The 17,231-nt window shown below is 39.1% G+C and overlaps 1 protein-coding gene and 2 long non-coding RNA genes across 3 annotated transcripts; 2 read left to right on the forward strand and 1 right to left on the reverse strand.

The window, feature by feature from the left end:
• Nucleotides 1-1,962: 1,962 nt before the first annotated feature.
• LOC135639713 (uncharacterized) lies at nt 1,963-3,790 on the forward strand. Its single transcript, XR_010497017.1, has 3 exons — nt 1,963-2,119; nt 3,034-3,357; nt 3,431-3,790. It is a non-coding gene; the product is annotated as an uncharacterized LOC135639713 (long non-coding RNA).
• Nucleotides 3,791-4,031: 241 nt separating this feature from the next.
• On the reverse strand, nt 4,032-9,697 carry LOC135639712 (uncharacterized). Its single transcript, XR_010497016.1, has 3 exons — nt 9,300-9,697; nt 5,992-6,140; nt 4,032-4,297 (listed from the first exon to the last, which is right to left on the reverse strand). It is a non-coding gene; the product is annotated as an uncharacterized LOC135639712 (long non-coding RNA).
• Nucleotides 9,698-13,254: 3,557 nt separating this feature from the next.
• Nucleotides 13,255-17,020, forward strand: LOC135641137 (uncharacterized). The gene is made up of 3 exons (XM_065156215.1): nt 13,255-13,410; nt 14,325-14,648; nt 14,722-17,020. The coding sequence occupies exons 2-3, from the start codon at nt 14,531-14,533 to the stop codon at nt 16,791-16,793; spliced, it is 2,190 nt and encodes a 729-aa protein (XP_065012287.1). The 5' UTR covers nt 13,255-13,410; nt 14,325-14,530; the 3' UTR covers nt 16,794-17,020.
• The last annotated feature ends 211 nt before the right edge of the window (nt 17,021-17,231 follow it).

The raw sequence follows: 17,231 nt of genomic DNA on the forward strand, positions 1-17,231 counted from the left end.
TATCCAAAAAGGCATATTGTCTTTACGGAAAAGTTTAGGGTAATCCGGAGGTATGACATATTTACTATGGAAAGTTCAGGATCATTCCGAGATATAGCTTATATGTTGGGGAAAGTTTGAGGTCATCCCAAGGGATGTCTTTGTCTTATCCAAAAGTGCTTAGTATTGTTTCGAGGTATTTATTAGATACACTTGGACTTTGCACAAATGATTGATATCGAGAGATGTCCCGACACGATACTTTTGACACTTAAAGTTAGTAGAGTTAGTGATAGAGGTGTAATAACTATTTACTTCTTTCATTGTTCTATATTTCATCAGTGTATATAATTAAACAAATAAGGAATTTGGCGAGTAGATTACTCGAATGATCTATTGGCATCTTTTCATTTGACCCAAACAAACAAATAAGTGGAATTTTAATATCTATACGATCTTGATAACTTTGAATTTGGTTTGAACCAATCCTCTCTCTCTCCTGAATAGTGAATATTGACTCGATCAATTTTGACATTATATGTATTTTTCTTTCATCGAAATCCAATCTAACTTTTTATGTGGTCATAGAATCAAATCATTCATACATCAAAGCAAACTCGAATTTATTGGACGGGAACAAATAAGTCAATCAGATGACGTGGCACATGACGACGAGAGTAAATCGGTTGACATGATTTATTTTTATAATAAAATAAAATAAAAATATATTTATATTTTTAAGGTTAAAGAGTGTTGAATAATAATAATAATAATAATAATAATAATAATAATAATAGAAGTATTTTCCAGAAAGCAGTGACGTCAAAAATAAATACAAAAATAAATCCTGCGTGGGTTTGCTGTCCTTTAAATATAGCGCTGAATCGGTCAAGACGTGGACGGTCGACGTGCGTATCACAACGTGACGCGGCCGACATGGTGACGTCAGTCGACGAGGCATCCCAGTGCGCGCTAGTGGCCGGCGCTCTCCTGACCGGACCCCACGTCGATACCCGGTGGGGCTCGGAGACGGGACCTCGACGTTCTCGTCGTCCGCGTGGTCGTCGTTGGCGCGTGGATCGTCTCGTGTGGGCCCATCTCCTTTCTTTTCGCGTTTCTCCGTCCCTTCTTCTGGAGGCGCATCCACGTTTGCGCGTACCACACGAGCTGCGGCGGGCGGGGGAGACGTGGTCTTCGTCGGCCGCATCTCCTCATTGACATATACACCCTCGTCCCTTAGCCTAATCACCAACCACTCTCCGTCGTTTTACACAAGGGAAAGCCGAAGTCGACCGTCATCTGTTTATTGACATATACGCACTCGTTCTTTGTTCTACTTACTAACCAGTCCTCGAGATCCGAAGCGGGCAGTGCTGTCAGAATGTCTTCTTCTTCTGATCATTGGCATGTACGCCCTCGTACTTTGAACGAATTACTAAAGGGTCCTCATATGCACGAGTCACGGAGGCTCTCATCTCATCATCATATTACGAGGAGGCGGAAGCAGACCATCTCTGGTTATTAACGAATACGCCCTCGTACTTTGTACTAATCACGAAGTAGGCCATCATCTTCTCAATGACATATACGCCCTCGTGCTTCGGACTAATAACTAAACAATCTTCGTGTCATCATATACTACGAGGAGGTCGAAGTAGGTCGTCTGGTAAATAACATATACGACCTCGTGCTTTGGACTAATTATGAACCGGTCGTCATAAAGAGGTTGCATTTGCTTGGACTCCAAGCCAAGTTTGAGGTTGCATTTAGTCAAAATTTCTAGTTATTTTCCACACTAAAAATTATCTGATATTACCAATATGCAATTGGATGGGTGATAATATGGAATTAATAATATATATAAGAAAAAGAATTGTGGGATTGACCAGCTGTGAAAACGCGGACAGCTGAAGACTTTCTTGGTCAAACTGACCACGTAATCGTGGAAACGGTCAGTCCTCTCCTTATTCTTATTCTTCGTGTGTCCCCCTTGGGATTCTCAGACGCCTCCGCACACGCACGCACGATTCGAGAACTCCGCACAAGCGGTAGGAAGGAAGGAAACAAGGAAAAAGGGTAGCAAGGAGCAGAGACAAAGGAGGAAGAAGAACAAGGTTGCAGAGAGCGTCTGATCTCCCAGGTACTTTCCTCTAACTAAGCTACTCCTTTTGCGTAAATGTTGACACTTTCTCGGTATTAATTTGATTATTGTCTGTTTGGACGAGTGAATTCTTGGTTTGGTTTGCTCGGTCCTATTGAATTCTTTGGGTCTTTCTGGGATCCCATGTTCTTGATTGAGTGATTCATTGATTGGGCGACCAGAAATGGGAAAAAAATTGATCGAAGATCATCTCTAAACAGATTCAAGAATCCTCAAGCTGGTTATTTAGCTGCTACTCTAAGTGATTTGGAAGGAAACAGAACGAGAAAAATCTTTCATTTTCCTTTGTCGTTCGATTCTTTTGTGGTTAATTTGAGCTTGGAGTTTTTTACTTGGACTTCTAGGGTTCCACTTTTCTTGCATTTGGATAAACCGGGTATCTCGCAGTTTGACTTCGTCCAAATTATACTGTAGGGGCAACTAGTGGACTTCAAAGCCCTTTAGTACTCCTTGTACATCTGATTTTTTAGGGTTTGGTGATTTCTTGGTCGAGTGGATTAATCTTTGCGGGGTTTCTGTTAGTATTTTGGTCTCTACATGAATCTTTTTTCTTTTTGTGATGAGTTACCGGTTCTGATCATCTTCTGCATAGTAGGATCCTAAATTTTGTTCTGGGAAGCATTGCTTTTGCTCTTGCACTGCTTCTTCCCTTTCTCTTGTTTTACATCATAACTTGCACTACTTTGTAACTTCACTTAATTCATTTCTTATGATATTTGCTGCTACTACATGCCATTTGTGGTTTAAGAGGCCCGTACTATTAATTGTGATAAGCTCCAAATTCATTTGTTTGAGTTGATGTTTTCTTGTTACTTTAAAGTTAAGCACCTTGAGATAATTTTATGACCCCAAAGATGTACCGACTAATCTTGTACATTGATTCTATGAAATAGGTCAAGGATATTTATCTAACAAATAAAAGCTAGCCGTTCCACAATCTGAAAGAGTCTAGAGATTCTGGGGAAAATAATAGGAAGAAGGCTGCTTACAGTAACTTCATCAGTCGAATTCGGTAGTTGTTTCATCATGTGAGGGTGGCACATCGCAGCAAATCCTGCACGCCTTACTGAAAATCTCTGACTAGTGTATACTGGCGGCCATGGCCACCACCGTCCCACCATTCCGCATCGTAAGATGTCCAAGATGCAAGAAGCTTCTTACTGAATTTGCCAATGTTCCCGTGTACCAGTGTGGCGAATGTGGCACGACTCTGCGAGGTTAGATCTTACTACTAATTGATCTCTTGTATTCCTAGAAAAGAATTCTGAAAACATTTTATGCTATCTGCAGCAAAGCACTACAATGCTACCAGGAAAGATATCATCGTCCCACTGCCGGAGAACCGACCAGATTGTGGCTCCATGGACAATGGATTGCAATCTAAGAATGAAACGGCTGTTTGTGCAACAAATGATCGAGTACAGAGTGCGGACTCTCCAAATCCACAATCATCTTCTGTGTTGCCAGAATTAATGTCTGATCTCCGAGACATTAATGGCTGTTTGTGCAACAATGCTATGGCTGTTTGTGCAAAATGCTATGGTTCTTACTTCTTACATATGGTTTCTGAATTTATTCAGAAGTAATTCACCGAGACAGTGCACCTTTTTTCCGATTTCTTCTATAAATACCATAAGTAAAGTGCACCTAGATGGATCAGCCTATTCTTGAAATAGGAAAATAAGCATTTGAGAGAACTGTTACAATTCTGTCTCAACATTTAACCATGGACAGCTGGTAGAATGAAGATGGATTGAATAATCAACTTATCACTGAGCAACTCCTGCTAACAACTTGGTGCAGTGAAATGCATTATAAGTAACAGAGTACTTGCTTTGCACGTGCAGATTTAATATAAAGAAAATCTATAATACCATATGCAAAATAGATCTCACAAAAAAATTACACTCAAAGCTTATCATAACTAATATTTCATGCCAAACATAGTCATTTGTACTTGGAATAAAAAACTCAATAAAAGAACAAAGAACAATCCTTGGTCATACAACTCTATGACATGTAGATATCCATCGCTTAATGTCAAATTATAACATATCACCCCTGTCCAATTTGATGTGCAAGGATCTCCAACTTCCCAATTGTTTAGTTTGCCCAGAGGATCAATCAGACGATTCCTAATAGCCTTCAAAGCACTAACTGCAGATCAGGATAAAACAAGTAAATCAAATTATATTCTAGGCAAGTACAAGCAACTCTTAATCTACAATCAAATTACTCTAAGATAATGTGCACATGGATAATATAATTAAATATATTTAATTCTTGAAATAATTTTCGTTGTTGCATAAATCACTAGAAATACTTTCAATTTAAATTTTAAACAAACAATGATGACATTATGGGCTTTCAGCACAGCAGTTCCACATGATCCATGATCCTAAAGTACTAGCTAAAAGTTAAAGATATGCACAATAGGTAAAACAAAAGATAATAATAAGAATTATAATAATTATATAAAATGATATAAAATATACTGTTGTGTCATAATCAAGAAATATCAACAAAAAATTAGATGCATACGAGACAAATCCTATTAAATGTATAATAGTGATTTCTTAAATATAGAAATATAAGGACTATTATATTAAACAAATAGCAAGGAATTACTGAAGATATATTTACAATTTGTTATAGATAACTCAGATATATACAAAATAAATGCTGAAGCTCAAATAAAAATTACCTTAGTTTTCAACACTTTGACAGTTTATAAATATAGTTATGAATCTCCTATGTTCCCTATATCAATGATGGTTGGTGAATTGTTCGGAGATATACATTTTAAGTGTGAGTTGGATAATTTTGAACACAGGACCTTCCACTTGATATCATAAATTTATGATCAATGTCATTGTGTCTAAAAGCTTAAGCCTGTAGATGAGACTTGATCTGATTTATATTCTTAAATCTTATCACAGAAGGAAAAAAAAACAAACAAACTTTAGGTAACTATGGTAGAAGATCCACAACCAACTTTTGAGGTTAGAATCCTAGTTCAGTAAGCAATATCTCATAAGAACAAGCTAGAAGCCTAAACCCAAACCAACAAAATCTAACGAGGAATCAAATTTCTTTGAACTAGCAAGCAGAAGTAAATCAGGGAGCACTCTTCGTGAACCCCAAAAACACGTTGGTCAATATGTGGCAAATAAAGGTTTCCATCTTCAACAAGAGTGTCACTTCTACAATTGTGAGGAACCTCGATTAAGTACCATGCATAATTATTCATGCTAGTTAGTTTACAGGCTCTACTGTGCTGGAAGTTTGTCGATAACATTGACCAATTCAACTTAATTTTCCAATGGCTAACTGATATAAATTAATCATGCCTGTATACACAAACCAAATTTGTATTTAAGAACAATGTTAAACACTATTACTTAAATTTAGTATAGTTATTGATATTCTGCAAATAATAACTTTAAGGCTTTCAAGAAAAAAGAAAAAAATTATTTTAAATTCTTCAACTCAATCCCCCAAAACAATGTCAAGAACATGGAACTCTTAGTACCATGGTACATAACGGCATATCGTGCCTCGATATGTCGGTATGGACCAAACTTGTATCAGTCTGATACCCAAATCTGTAATCATCGTTCAAGATATAAAAATTCTTTCGAAGAGTCGTAGAGAATGTTTCAATTTTCAACATACCAATTCAGCACGACTATTTTACAATTATAAGAAAAAAAATAGCCTTTCTAACCGAGTTATTGCACCCAAAAAAAATAGTTATTGCACTGACATAATCAATTAATGAAGTATTAAAAATGGCATTCATAATAATAAGATTATACATGCATCTTCGAATCACCAGGACATGGATTCACCTTCTGATGGATCAGTGAGTTGTGCTCCTGTAAGTTGCAGAAACTTAAAAGATAAAGCAGCCAAGGCAGCCACAAAGAAGAAATATTTAGTGGTAGACATCTTAATGCTTCCTAGAAGAAGTTTTGAATTCCCCAGAAATCAGGTTCATCTGCAATATGTAAAGACGTTGCAAATTAGTCTGGCAGATACTAAGCTACATCTTTTATTCGAGTACACTCCACTTTACTGAACAAGTCAATAGGACAAGAAGGCCAAAAATAAAATTTTGAAACTCACAGCATAAAGTGTAATTGATTAAAACACTATTAACAGTAAAAATTAGGACTACAATTAATTAAATTGATGCAAATAGTGCATGAAAAACAATTTGTAACAGGATGTTAATATTTACAATCTACTTCAAATATAGTATGCAGAGGGTGGATCTTGGTACAACGATAAGGTTACTCCTAGGAATCAAGTCATGGAAATAACCTCTCTAAATATATTTTGGAGGTAAGGTCCATTGACTCTCACCAAACCTCATATTAGCGGGAGCCTCATGCAATAGGTATGTCCTTTTACTTAAAATGTACTATGGGTATTTAAAACTATTTGATGTTTATAGCAAAGGGAAGAGCAAGAGGGTTTTAATAACTAATTGATGTTTCCTTCAAAGGGTAGAAGAAGATGGATGTCGTACCGCTTCAAGACTTCAACATGTTACAACATAAGATATCTACACACTGGACTTGTATTAAACCATAGTCAAGACTTCATATAACAGAAGGAAAACCATAATCAAGACAAGTCATCAATGACTTCCAACAAGACGTCAAGACCAATTAGCAGCCTATGTAAATTTTAACACTCAAAGCTAGATAATGATCTGGATCATCATCCTCTTGAGAACTGTCCCTGATTGCACCTCTAGATGTAAGTGCCAACAGTGAACAGAATGCGGTGTTTTAGAGACCATTGGCAATGTTAAGAAACTTGATCATTATACAGGGTGTGTCATATTGGTAAATTAAGGAGTAGTTGTAATTGAGAATGACTTTTAATGTAAATTTTCAAATTAAACTTACAAGTTACAATTACATAAAATATAACTACTTTTAGTGTGTGTGTGTGCATGTATATGTATATGTATATGTATATGTATATGTATACATTTATTTATTTATATGTATGTATATGTACATATACATACATATATATATATGTATATATATACTTGTATGTGTATGTGTATGTATATGTATGAGTATGTCTATTTATATATATATATATACACACACATATATATAATTTCCACCAAGGCACTATGCATTTATGTACTTTATTCTAGCATATATCACACATAACACATATATTATAATTTATATATTATATCTAGAAAAAGTTCTTCCAAAGCTTTCTTTTTTGGAAGGTAGGACAACTTCCTCTTCTCATCTAGGTTTCCATCCATGCAAATTTGGTGGTGGCCATAGAGGAGACGTGGCATCGATCCCAATGCAACCGGCAAAGGGTACAGCAACATAGAAGGCAAGCCCTCCTACTATGCTTCTCTCCTCTCCACTTCTCTCTTCTTCCTAGGATCACCGAAATCAAAATTGGCAGGAAAATTAATGATACAGCCAATTTCCAGCTAATTCAGATTAATTCCCTTGGTACACCCGATTTCATGAGAAAAAATTGGATCGGTCAACATCAATTCCTGGTATATTCATGATTTCTACAGGAAACTATTTATTTTAGTAATTACTTCCAGAGTTAAATTTGCATCATCTAATTCAAATAACTATTTACAATACTAATCAATAATTATGCAGCAACGAGTTGCTCCTCTTATTTCCAAACAACCACCCACATGCAGTAATCAGAGAGACAAACCACAGAAACTCATACAGGTCACACAAATTCCACCAAATAACTCAAAGCAAATACTTCATGTTGTGGGCCCTACCTATATATCCACATGTGCGTAGCAGCCAAATCATTACTTATTTTAGTAATGAAGAAAAGGGCAATTCATTTTATCTCACAAACTTCATCAATGCAACCTTTAACAATGGCAAAAACATGGAAAAACATATATAAATGCAAGAAAATCTTCAGAGAAAGCATGTTATTTCTTCAAATCACTCCTCAAGCATCACAAATCAGCAACCCAAACCTCAACAAAAACAAAAACAGAACTCAAAAACTCCAAGTTATAGCAACCATAAACAGTGGCATCCTTCCCAATCCAAACCCTACAGAAAACCACAAAAGCCCTGGAAATATTGCTATATACAAATAAGTTCTCAGACAAAGCATGTTATGACTTCAGATCACTCTGAACCTATCAAAGTTCAACAATCAAAACCACAAAACAATAAACCAGAATCTAAGGCTCCATGCCAAAGCCAACTTGAACGGCGACATCCTCCCGATCCAGACCCTACCAAAAGAAACCGAGAAACCCAAGAAACAAACCTAAATGCAAAAAGTTATTATGGGAAGCATGTAGTGTATGACTATAATCATTCCTCGCCTTCCGCAAATCAACCACCAAAACCACAACGAATAACAAAAAAAAATCCAGAAACCAAAAATTCTACGCCATAACAACCTTGAACAGTGGTATCCTCCCGAGATAGACACTATAAAGAAACCCGGAAAAAACTAGAGCAAGAAATTCTTCAAAAAGAGCACGTTATGACTTCGAATCACTCCTCTCGTACGACAGATAAAAACCATGAAAACCACATTAAAAGGAGCAAAAGAAAATAATCCAGAGCTCACGACCCATCAAGAAACCCAAGAAAGACAAACATATATAAACACAAGACTTTTTGAAAGAAAGTATGTTATTTCTTTAGATGACTCCTCAACTACCACAAATCAACAATCAAAGCCAATAAAACCACGACAAAGAAAATTTTTAATCCAGAACTCAATTAGCCAGACGAACATTACAAACCCCTACCAAGAAACCCGGTAAAACCCAGAAACTTAACTAGATACGAGAATTAAGTTAGGACGTCGAATCACCCCTCGCGTACCACGAACCAACTGATTGAAACGACAAAAAAGAAAAACAAAATAATCCATAGTTCACGAAATCCAAAGCTACAATCTCAGGCCAAACGGCCCCGAGATCACAAAATTAACGAAGAAATCACCACAGTCCACGCCGAACTCTAAAAGCCATAAAAGAAACCAAATGCGATAAATTCTTCATATTACCCTTCGTCTACCAGGAATCGGCAATCAGAACCCTTAAACCCATAAAAATAAGAAGAAGAATAAAAAAGGGATTCGAGAAGCGCCAACCACTTACAACGAGGCCAGGTCGCACAGCGGGGAGATCGCAGCATTCACCACGAAGCCGGAGAGACAACCCGAGCGCCAAGAAAACATGGGTGCCGCGGAGTGACGCGACAGGCAGTAAAGAATGAGAGGAAGAGTGGGGATTTGCGGGATTCGTCTTCTGACCGAGTCGAAGAGGAGGAGGAGGAGGAGGAGGACCGAGGAAAAGGTCCGATGGGAACATCCTCCTCTCTACCTAACTCTTTCGCGATGCCTTCGCTTTCCTCCGATGGCGTGAGGTTGACTTCACTGCCGCAGAGCAGTTAGTCCAAAACCTAAAGGCACACGGGAATATAATAAGTACGGCGATCGGAGACAGCAAACGAGGGAGAGGGAGAGTGGGAGGGGAACGAAACGAGCGCAAGCGAAGAGATCGACCAAAATTACGAGAAAGGACAACCGAGGCCCGCACATCTTAAACAGCAACGTGATTACGTGTGAAGCGCACGTGAGGGAAGCTGGGTTTAATCCTTCGGCTGACGTTTCTATGACGCACGCTAATCGTAATGCTTGTCGGAGTGCGAAAGAGGACGCACCAAATGCTCATCAATTGGTCAGTTGGTAGTTGCACCTAACCACATAAATGATATATATATATATAGCCTACTATTTTAGTAAAACAAAAGAACTCAATAATAGTTATGTAAATTACACCACTTAAATTAAGGAAAAATCTTAATTATTCTGATAAAAATCTTAATTATTTTTTATAGATAAAAAAAGAACCAATAAGAGTTAGATGTTATCCGTTCATTAATTCTGAAGGTTGTATTTTACCAATATCATTAAGTAAAATTTAGTTTTCTTTTAGAAGAAACATTGGAGTTTGTGAAGGGTGGTGGAGCCATGAGGACCTTAAATGGGTGAGAACTAAGTTTACTTACCATGATATTGACATTAAGATTCAAATATAATGTTGTAGCAGGTAAGTCATGGAACAATCAAGGACTCAGTCCTATGACTTTTCCAGAAACTTGTGAGCACACAGCAAAGAGATGTTTGATCAAACCATCCACCTTTGGCCAATCCATGATCATTTCGATGCATATCTTTACTAAATACTAAAATTTTATAACACGTAAGTTGAGCTTTCATGGACTTTTGCATGTGGTAAGACCAGTCCAAAATATGATGCTGTGTGATTTGGTGATGAAAGTGGAAGTCTCCCACTCGTCATTCCACCACATTAGTCAAATTTTCCGGTGAGCTGATATCGATCCAAACCAACCTTCTTTCTTCTTCATGTCGAGACATTGCGCATCATTGGTAATTGCAATAGTGATGAGGACTCAGTTGGTAGAAGCCTTCCGACATGTGAATCGAGTCCTGTGGACTCACCGGCCACAATATATTTGTTCACCGATAAATAACATTCAATATAATAAATACAAACTCATCCGGATATGAATGCTTTTTTTTTTCGTCTATGCTCATATATATATGTATATATATATGTATATGTATATATATATTGATATAATTGGTGATGTGATTTTTTGTCGAACGATGGAAATAAATTAAGAAATAAAGCATAAGGACGAAAAATTTGTCGCAGTTATCATCTTAGATGTCTCTGCCACAAATATAACTTGCTAATGGGCCGTGCAATTGAATGTTCAATCGGAGCCCAAATCCTTTTGCATGGGCTTCGTTGTCGCCGCTACACATCCAACACCACTTGGTCCATGCCATCTTCCGCCAATGTACATCTATATTGCTTTCATCATTCTAGTAGGTTGACTTGTTTGCTCCTAAAGCCATAGATCTGTCCTGAGGTTCATATGGAGGTGGATGAGGCGCCGTAAGCAGGCAGTCGGGGGTGGTAAGTGGACTATCGAGAAGTTGCTAGCTCACGGCGATTGACTCATGAACGTTTCATGGCTTGTCTGTTCGGAGAAGTTTAGGGTTGTCCGAAAGGATGTCTTATTTGTTGGGGAAAGTTTGGGGTTATCCAAAAAGGCATATTGTCTTTACGGAAAAGTTTAGGGTAATCCGGAGGTATGACATATTTACTATGGAAAGTTCAGGATCATTCCGAGATATAGCTTATATGTTGGGGAAAGTTTGAGGTCATCCCAAGGGATGTCTTTGTCTTATCCAAAAGTGCTTAGTATTGTTTCGAGGTATTTATTAGATACACTTGGACTTTGCACAAATGATTGATATCGAGAGATGTCCCGACACGATACTTTTGACACTTAAAGTTAGTAGAGTTAGTGATAGAGGTGTAATAACTATTTACTTCTTTCATTGTTCTATATTTCATCAGTGTATATAATTAAACAAATAAGGAATTTGGCGAGTAGATTACTCGAATGATCTATTGGCATCTTTTCATTTGACCCAAACAAACAAATAAGTGGAATTTTAATATCTATACGATCTTGATAACTTTGAATTTGGTTTGAACCAATCCTCTCTCTCTCCTGAATAGTGAATATTGACTCGATCAATTTTGACATTATATGTATTTTTCTTTCATCGAAATCCAATCTAACTTTTTATGTGGTCATAGAATCAAATCATTCATACATCAAAGCAAACTCGAATTTATTGGACGGGAACAAATAAGTCAATCAGATGACGTGGCACATGACGACGAGAGTAAATCGGTTGACATGATTTATTTTTATAATAAAATAAAATAAAAATATATTTATATTTTTAAGGTTAAAGAGTGTTGAATAATAATAATAATAATAATAATAATAATAATAATAATAATAATAATAAAAATAGAAGTATTTTCCAGAAAGCAGTGACGTCAAAAATAAATACAAAAATAAATCCTGCGTGGGTTTGCTGTCCTTTAAATATAGCGCTGAATCGGTCAAGACGTGGACGGTCGACGTGCGTATCACAACGTGACGCGGCCGACATGGTGACGTCAGTCGACGAGGCATCCCAGTGCGCGCTAGTGGCCGGCGCTCTCCTGACCGGACCCCACGTCGATACCCGGTGGGGCTCGGAGACGGGACCTCGACGTTCTCGTCGTCCGCGTGGTCGTCGTTGGCGCGTGGATCGTCTCGTGTGGGCCCATCTCCTTTCTTTTCGCGTTTCTCCGTCCCTTCTTCTGGAGGCGCATCCACGTTTGCGCGTACCACACGAGCTGCGGCGGGCGGGGGAGACGTGGTCTTCGTCGGCCGCATCTCCTCATTGACATATACACCCTCGTCCCTTAGCCTAATCACCAACCACTCTCCGTCGTTTTACACAAGGGAAAGCCGAAGTCGACCGTCATCTGTTTATTGACATATACGCACTCGTTCTTTGTTCTACTTACTAACCAGTCCTCGAGATCCGAAGCGGGCAGTGCTGTCAGAATGTCTTCTTCTTCTGATCATTGGCATGTACGCCCTCGTACTTTGAACGAATTACTAAAGGGTCCTCATATGCACGAGTCACGGAGGCTCTCATCTCATCATCATATTACGAGGAGGCGGAAGCAGACCATCTCTGGTTATTAACGAATACGCCCTCGTACTTTGTACTAATCACGAAGTAGGCCATCATCTTCTCAATGACATATACGCCCTCGTGCTTCGGACTAATAACTAAACAATCTTCGTGTCATCATATACTACGAGGAGGTCGAAGTAGGTCGTCTGGTAAATAACATATACGACCTCGTGCTTTGGACTAATTATGAACCGGTCGTCATAAAGAGGTTGCATTTGCTTGGACTCCAAGCCAAGTTTGAGGTTGCATTTAGTCAAAATTTCTAGTTATTTTCCACACTAAAAATTATCTGATATTACCAATATGCAATTGGATGGGTGATAATATGGAATTAATAATATATATAAGAAAAAGAATTGTGGGATTGACCAGCTGTGAAAACGCGGACAGCTGAAGACTTTCTTGGTCAAACTGACCACGTAATCGTGGAAACGGTCAGTCCTCTCCTTATTCTTATTCTTCGTGTGTCCCCCTTGGGATTCTCAGACGCCTCCGCACACGCACGCACGATTCGAGAACTCCGCACAAGCGGTAGGAAGGAAGGAAACAAGGAAAAAGGGTAGCAAGGAGCAGAGACAAAGGAGGAAGAAGAACAAGGTTGCAGAGAGCGTCTGATCTCCCAGGTACTTTCCTCTAACTAAGCTACTCCTTTTGCGTAAATGTTGACACTTTCTCGGTATTAATTTGATTATTGTCTGTTTGGACGAGTGAATTCTTGGTTTGGTTTGCTCGGTCCTATTGAATTCTTTGGGTCTTTCTGGGATCCCATGTTCTTGATTGAGTGATTCATTGATTGGGCGACCAGAAATGGGAAAAAAATTGATCGAAGATCATCTCTAAACAGATTCAAGAATCCTCAAGCTGGTTATTTAGCTGCTACTCTAAGTGATTTGGAAGGAAACAGAACGAGAAAAATCTTTCATTTTCCTTTGTCGTTCGATTCTTTTGTGGTTAATTTGAGCTTGGAGTTTTTTACTTGGACTTCTAGGGTTCCACTTTTCTTGCATTTGGATAAACCGGGTATCTCGCAGTTTGACTTCGTCCAAATTATACTGTAGGGGCAACTAGTGGACTTCAAAGCCCTTTAGTACTCCTTGTACATCTGATTTTTTAGGGTTTGGTGATTTCTTGGTCGAGTGGATTAATCTTTGCGGGGTTTCTGTTAGTATTTTGGTCTCTACATGAATCTTTTTTCTTTTTGTGATGAGTTACCGGTTCTGATCATCTTCTGCATAGTAGGATCCTAAATTTTGTTCTGGGAAGCATTGCTTTTGCTCTTGCACTGCTTCTTCCCTTTCTCTTGTTTTACATCATAACTTGCACTACTTTGTAACTTCACTTAATTCATTTCTTATGATATTTGCTGCTACTACATGCCATTTGTGGTTTAAGAGGCCCGTACTATTAATTGTGATAAGCTCCAAATTCATTTGTTTGAGTTGATGTTTTCTTGTTACTTTAAAGTTAAGCACCTTGAGATAATTTTATGACCCCAAAGATGTACCGACTAATCTTGTACATTGATTCTATGAAATAGGTCAAGGATATTTATCTAACAAATAAAAGCTTGCCGTTCCACAATCTGAAAGAGTCTAGAGATTCTGGGGAAAATAATAGGAAGAAGGCTGCTTACAGTAACTTCATCAGTCGAATTCGGTAGTTGTTTCATCATGTGAGGGTGGCACATCGCAGCAAATCCTGCACGCCTTACTGAAAATCTCTGACTAGTGTATACTGGCGGCCATGGCCACCACCGTCCCACCATTCCGCTTCGTAAGATGTCCAAGATGCAAGAAGCTTCTTACTGAATTTGCCAATGTTCCCGTGTACCAGTGTGGCGAATGTGGCACGACTCTGCGAGGTTAGATCTTACTACTAATTGATCTCTTGTATTCCTAGAAAAGAATTCTGAAAACATTTTATGCTATCTGCAGCAAAGCACTACAATGCTACCAGGAAAGATATCATCGTCCCACTGCCGGAGAACAAATCGGAGAACCGACCAGATTGTGGCTCCATGGACAATGGATTGCAATCTAAGAATGAAACGGCTGTTTGTGCAACAAATGATCGAGTACAGAGTGCGGACTCTCCAAATCCACAATCATCTTCTGTGGATGCTTCAAACAATTGTTATAAGAAAGGAGATGAATTGGAGAATCAAGAAGAGAGAGGCTTGGACTCGGAGTCTCTTAAGCTTACTAATGAGAGAATTGATCTTGATCACTCTCTGAATGAAGTGGATAGGTCTTCAGACGCTCGTCAACAAGGTCATGAAAACTTGAAGATGAGTGAGAGGACACAAGATTCTAACGAATCCTCTAGCCTTAGAGAAACTGCATCATCGGAGGACAATTGGAGTAACAGGAGTGATCATGACAGACATGGCAATATCTTAAGATCAGCTACCAGAAATTCTAATGCAAATGATGACAGTGTATCTTCCGCCAAAGGTGTCTCCAATACTGATGCTCCTCGTAAGCGTATACCAGTATCTAGAAGAACTTTCAGACAAAGGAAAGTTCAGGATTCGGAAGATACTACCAACGCACATAAAGGAGAAGAGGTTAATAAGATGAGTGCAGGCACACAAGTTCAAGTTCAAGAAGTTTCACAAAAGCCATCGATCGAGAAGTCAGCTGATGCTGACAGGTTTGATTCAAATGCAAATAAATTGTCTACAGAAAACAAAGGTTATGTAAGCAAAGATACCTCTCTTAACTCAGAAGACTTCCATTCGGTCCAGAACTGGTTGGAACCAGAAAATGATGGGCATTTGAGATCGCTTCCAATGGATGCAGAGTTGCTGAAGGGTTCAGCCAAAGAAAATGATGGGCATTTGAGATCGCTCCCAACGGATGCAGAGTTGCTGAAGGGTTCAGCCAAAGAAAATGATGGGCATTTGAGATCGCTCCCAATGGATGATGCAGAGTTGCCGAAGGGTTCAGCCAACGATCGAAATGGCAGCCCACCGGCTGAGCTCAATTCGCTTGAACACATTCAAATGGAGATTCTGAAGAAGGTCGACGAATTGAGAGAGGAAATCAACGGAATATTCGATAAATCCGACGAAGGCAAGGGAGGATCTCACCAAGAAGAAATCCATGCAAAGCAGCTTGATTCAGCTTTAGTCCGGCTTCCTCCGAAACCACACTGCCATAAAAAGGGTGTTCCTCGACCACACAGATTCAATGACATCCCTTCAGTGTTGCCTCATCTCAGTCCCTGCTTGCATTGCCAAACATCGATGTGCTGCCGCAACAGAGGTTACAGGTCTTGCCACCGTAACACATCTAGCATACCCTGTAACACCTTGAGTCCGGGAGTGCATACACCATGTCATCACAAGCCTCAGATCAAGCATGAGCCAGAGAAGCCATCCAACGAGATGAGAAGGCAGCAGCCCAAGCGACATTGTCGTCCCATCGTAAGTGGTGCTCCCTTCGTCATCTGCTACAATTGCTTTCAGCTACTTCAGCTTCCTATCAATTTTCTCGTAGCGAGGAAAGGATTGAACAAGCTGCAGTGCGGTGCTTGCTCCAAAGTTCTTGAGTTTTCTTTCAGAGCCCGAGATCATGGAATTCCTCATACTGCCAATGATGTTGACAATCTTACAAGTAGTGAGGTGGATAGCAGTACGGACACTACTATCAGATACAAGGTATCTAATTTTCCCTCGGATGATAGATCTCAAGGGGAGCCAATTTCCTACTCGGAAGACTATGGGCTCTCTCTTGGCATCAGCTATACTACTGATGCCGAACCACCAGTAAATATCCAGATAAATGGCAGGCATAGAACAGCTTCGCAGCTTCATCGGCTTATGGGTTATGGATCTGCTAGTGAGCTGCTGTATCGACATAGTGATATCGACGAAGAATCTGAGTTCACAGAGCTCACAGAGCCAACTCCACCACATTGCAATACTCCTGACGAAACATACGTGGGAGATGGAATGAGTGGAAAAGCCATTTACATTTCTGATTCCGCTAGTAGCCGATTTTAGGCATTTTGCGGAAGCTAAAAAGGGTGATGAGAACTGCTTCGTGTATTAAAGATCACGAAGCTCAAAATCCATGAAAGGAAGAGGTAGTGTGTCGTGTTTGTACCTGTGAGAAAAGATCATGGTTGGATGTTCTTCTGTATTCTGTACATGTACAGTGTATTATTCATTATAGTCCATGTGGCTATCGTAGTCAATTGTTTAAGGTGGGTTCTCAACCCTTCTTCTCATGTGTCGTCCTGTCCTGTCCTGTAACATTAGAACACACCTTCAGACTGCTCCACGGCAAGATTCATTCAATTGACAACTTCCGAAATTAAAATTAACTTGATTAAACCATCGAACAAGGAAATGCATGCATGATTTGAAATCAACTCGACTGATTTGGATCAAAATCGCAAGTTTCTCTTTGAACATGGCTTGATTTCAACACCACCACCC

The sequence above is a fragment of the Musa acuminata genome, chromosome BXJ3-6 (assembly GCF_036884655.1).
Source record: "Musa acuminata AAA Group cultivar baxijiao chromosome BXJ3-6, Cavendish_Baxijiao_AAA, whole genome shotgun sequence".
Taxonomy (NCBI): domain Eukaryota; kingdom Viridiplantae; phylum Streptophyta; class Magnoliopsida; order Zingiberales; family Musaceae; genus Musa; species Musa acuminata.

Coding starts and splice junctions, on each gene's coding strand:
- LOC135641137 (XM_065156215.1), top strand. CDS start 14,531: ATGGCCACCACCGTCCCACCATTCCGCTTCGTAAGATGTCCAAGATGC. Junction 14,649..14,721: donor ATGTGGCACGACTCTGCGAG/GTTAGATCTTAC, acceptor TGCTATCTGCAG/CAAAGCACTACAATGCTACC.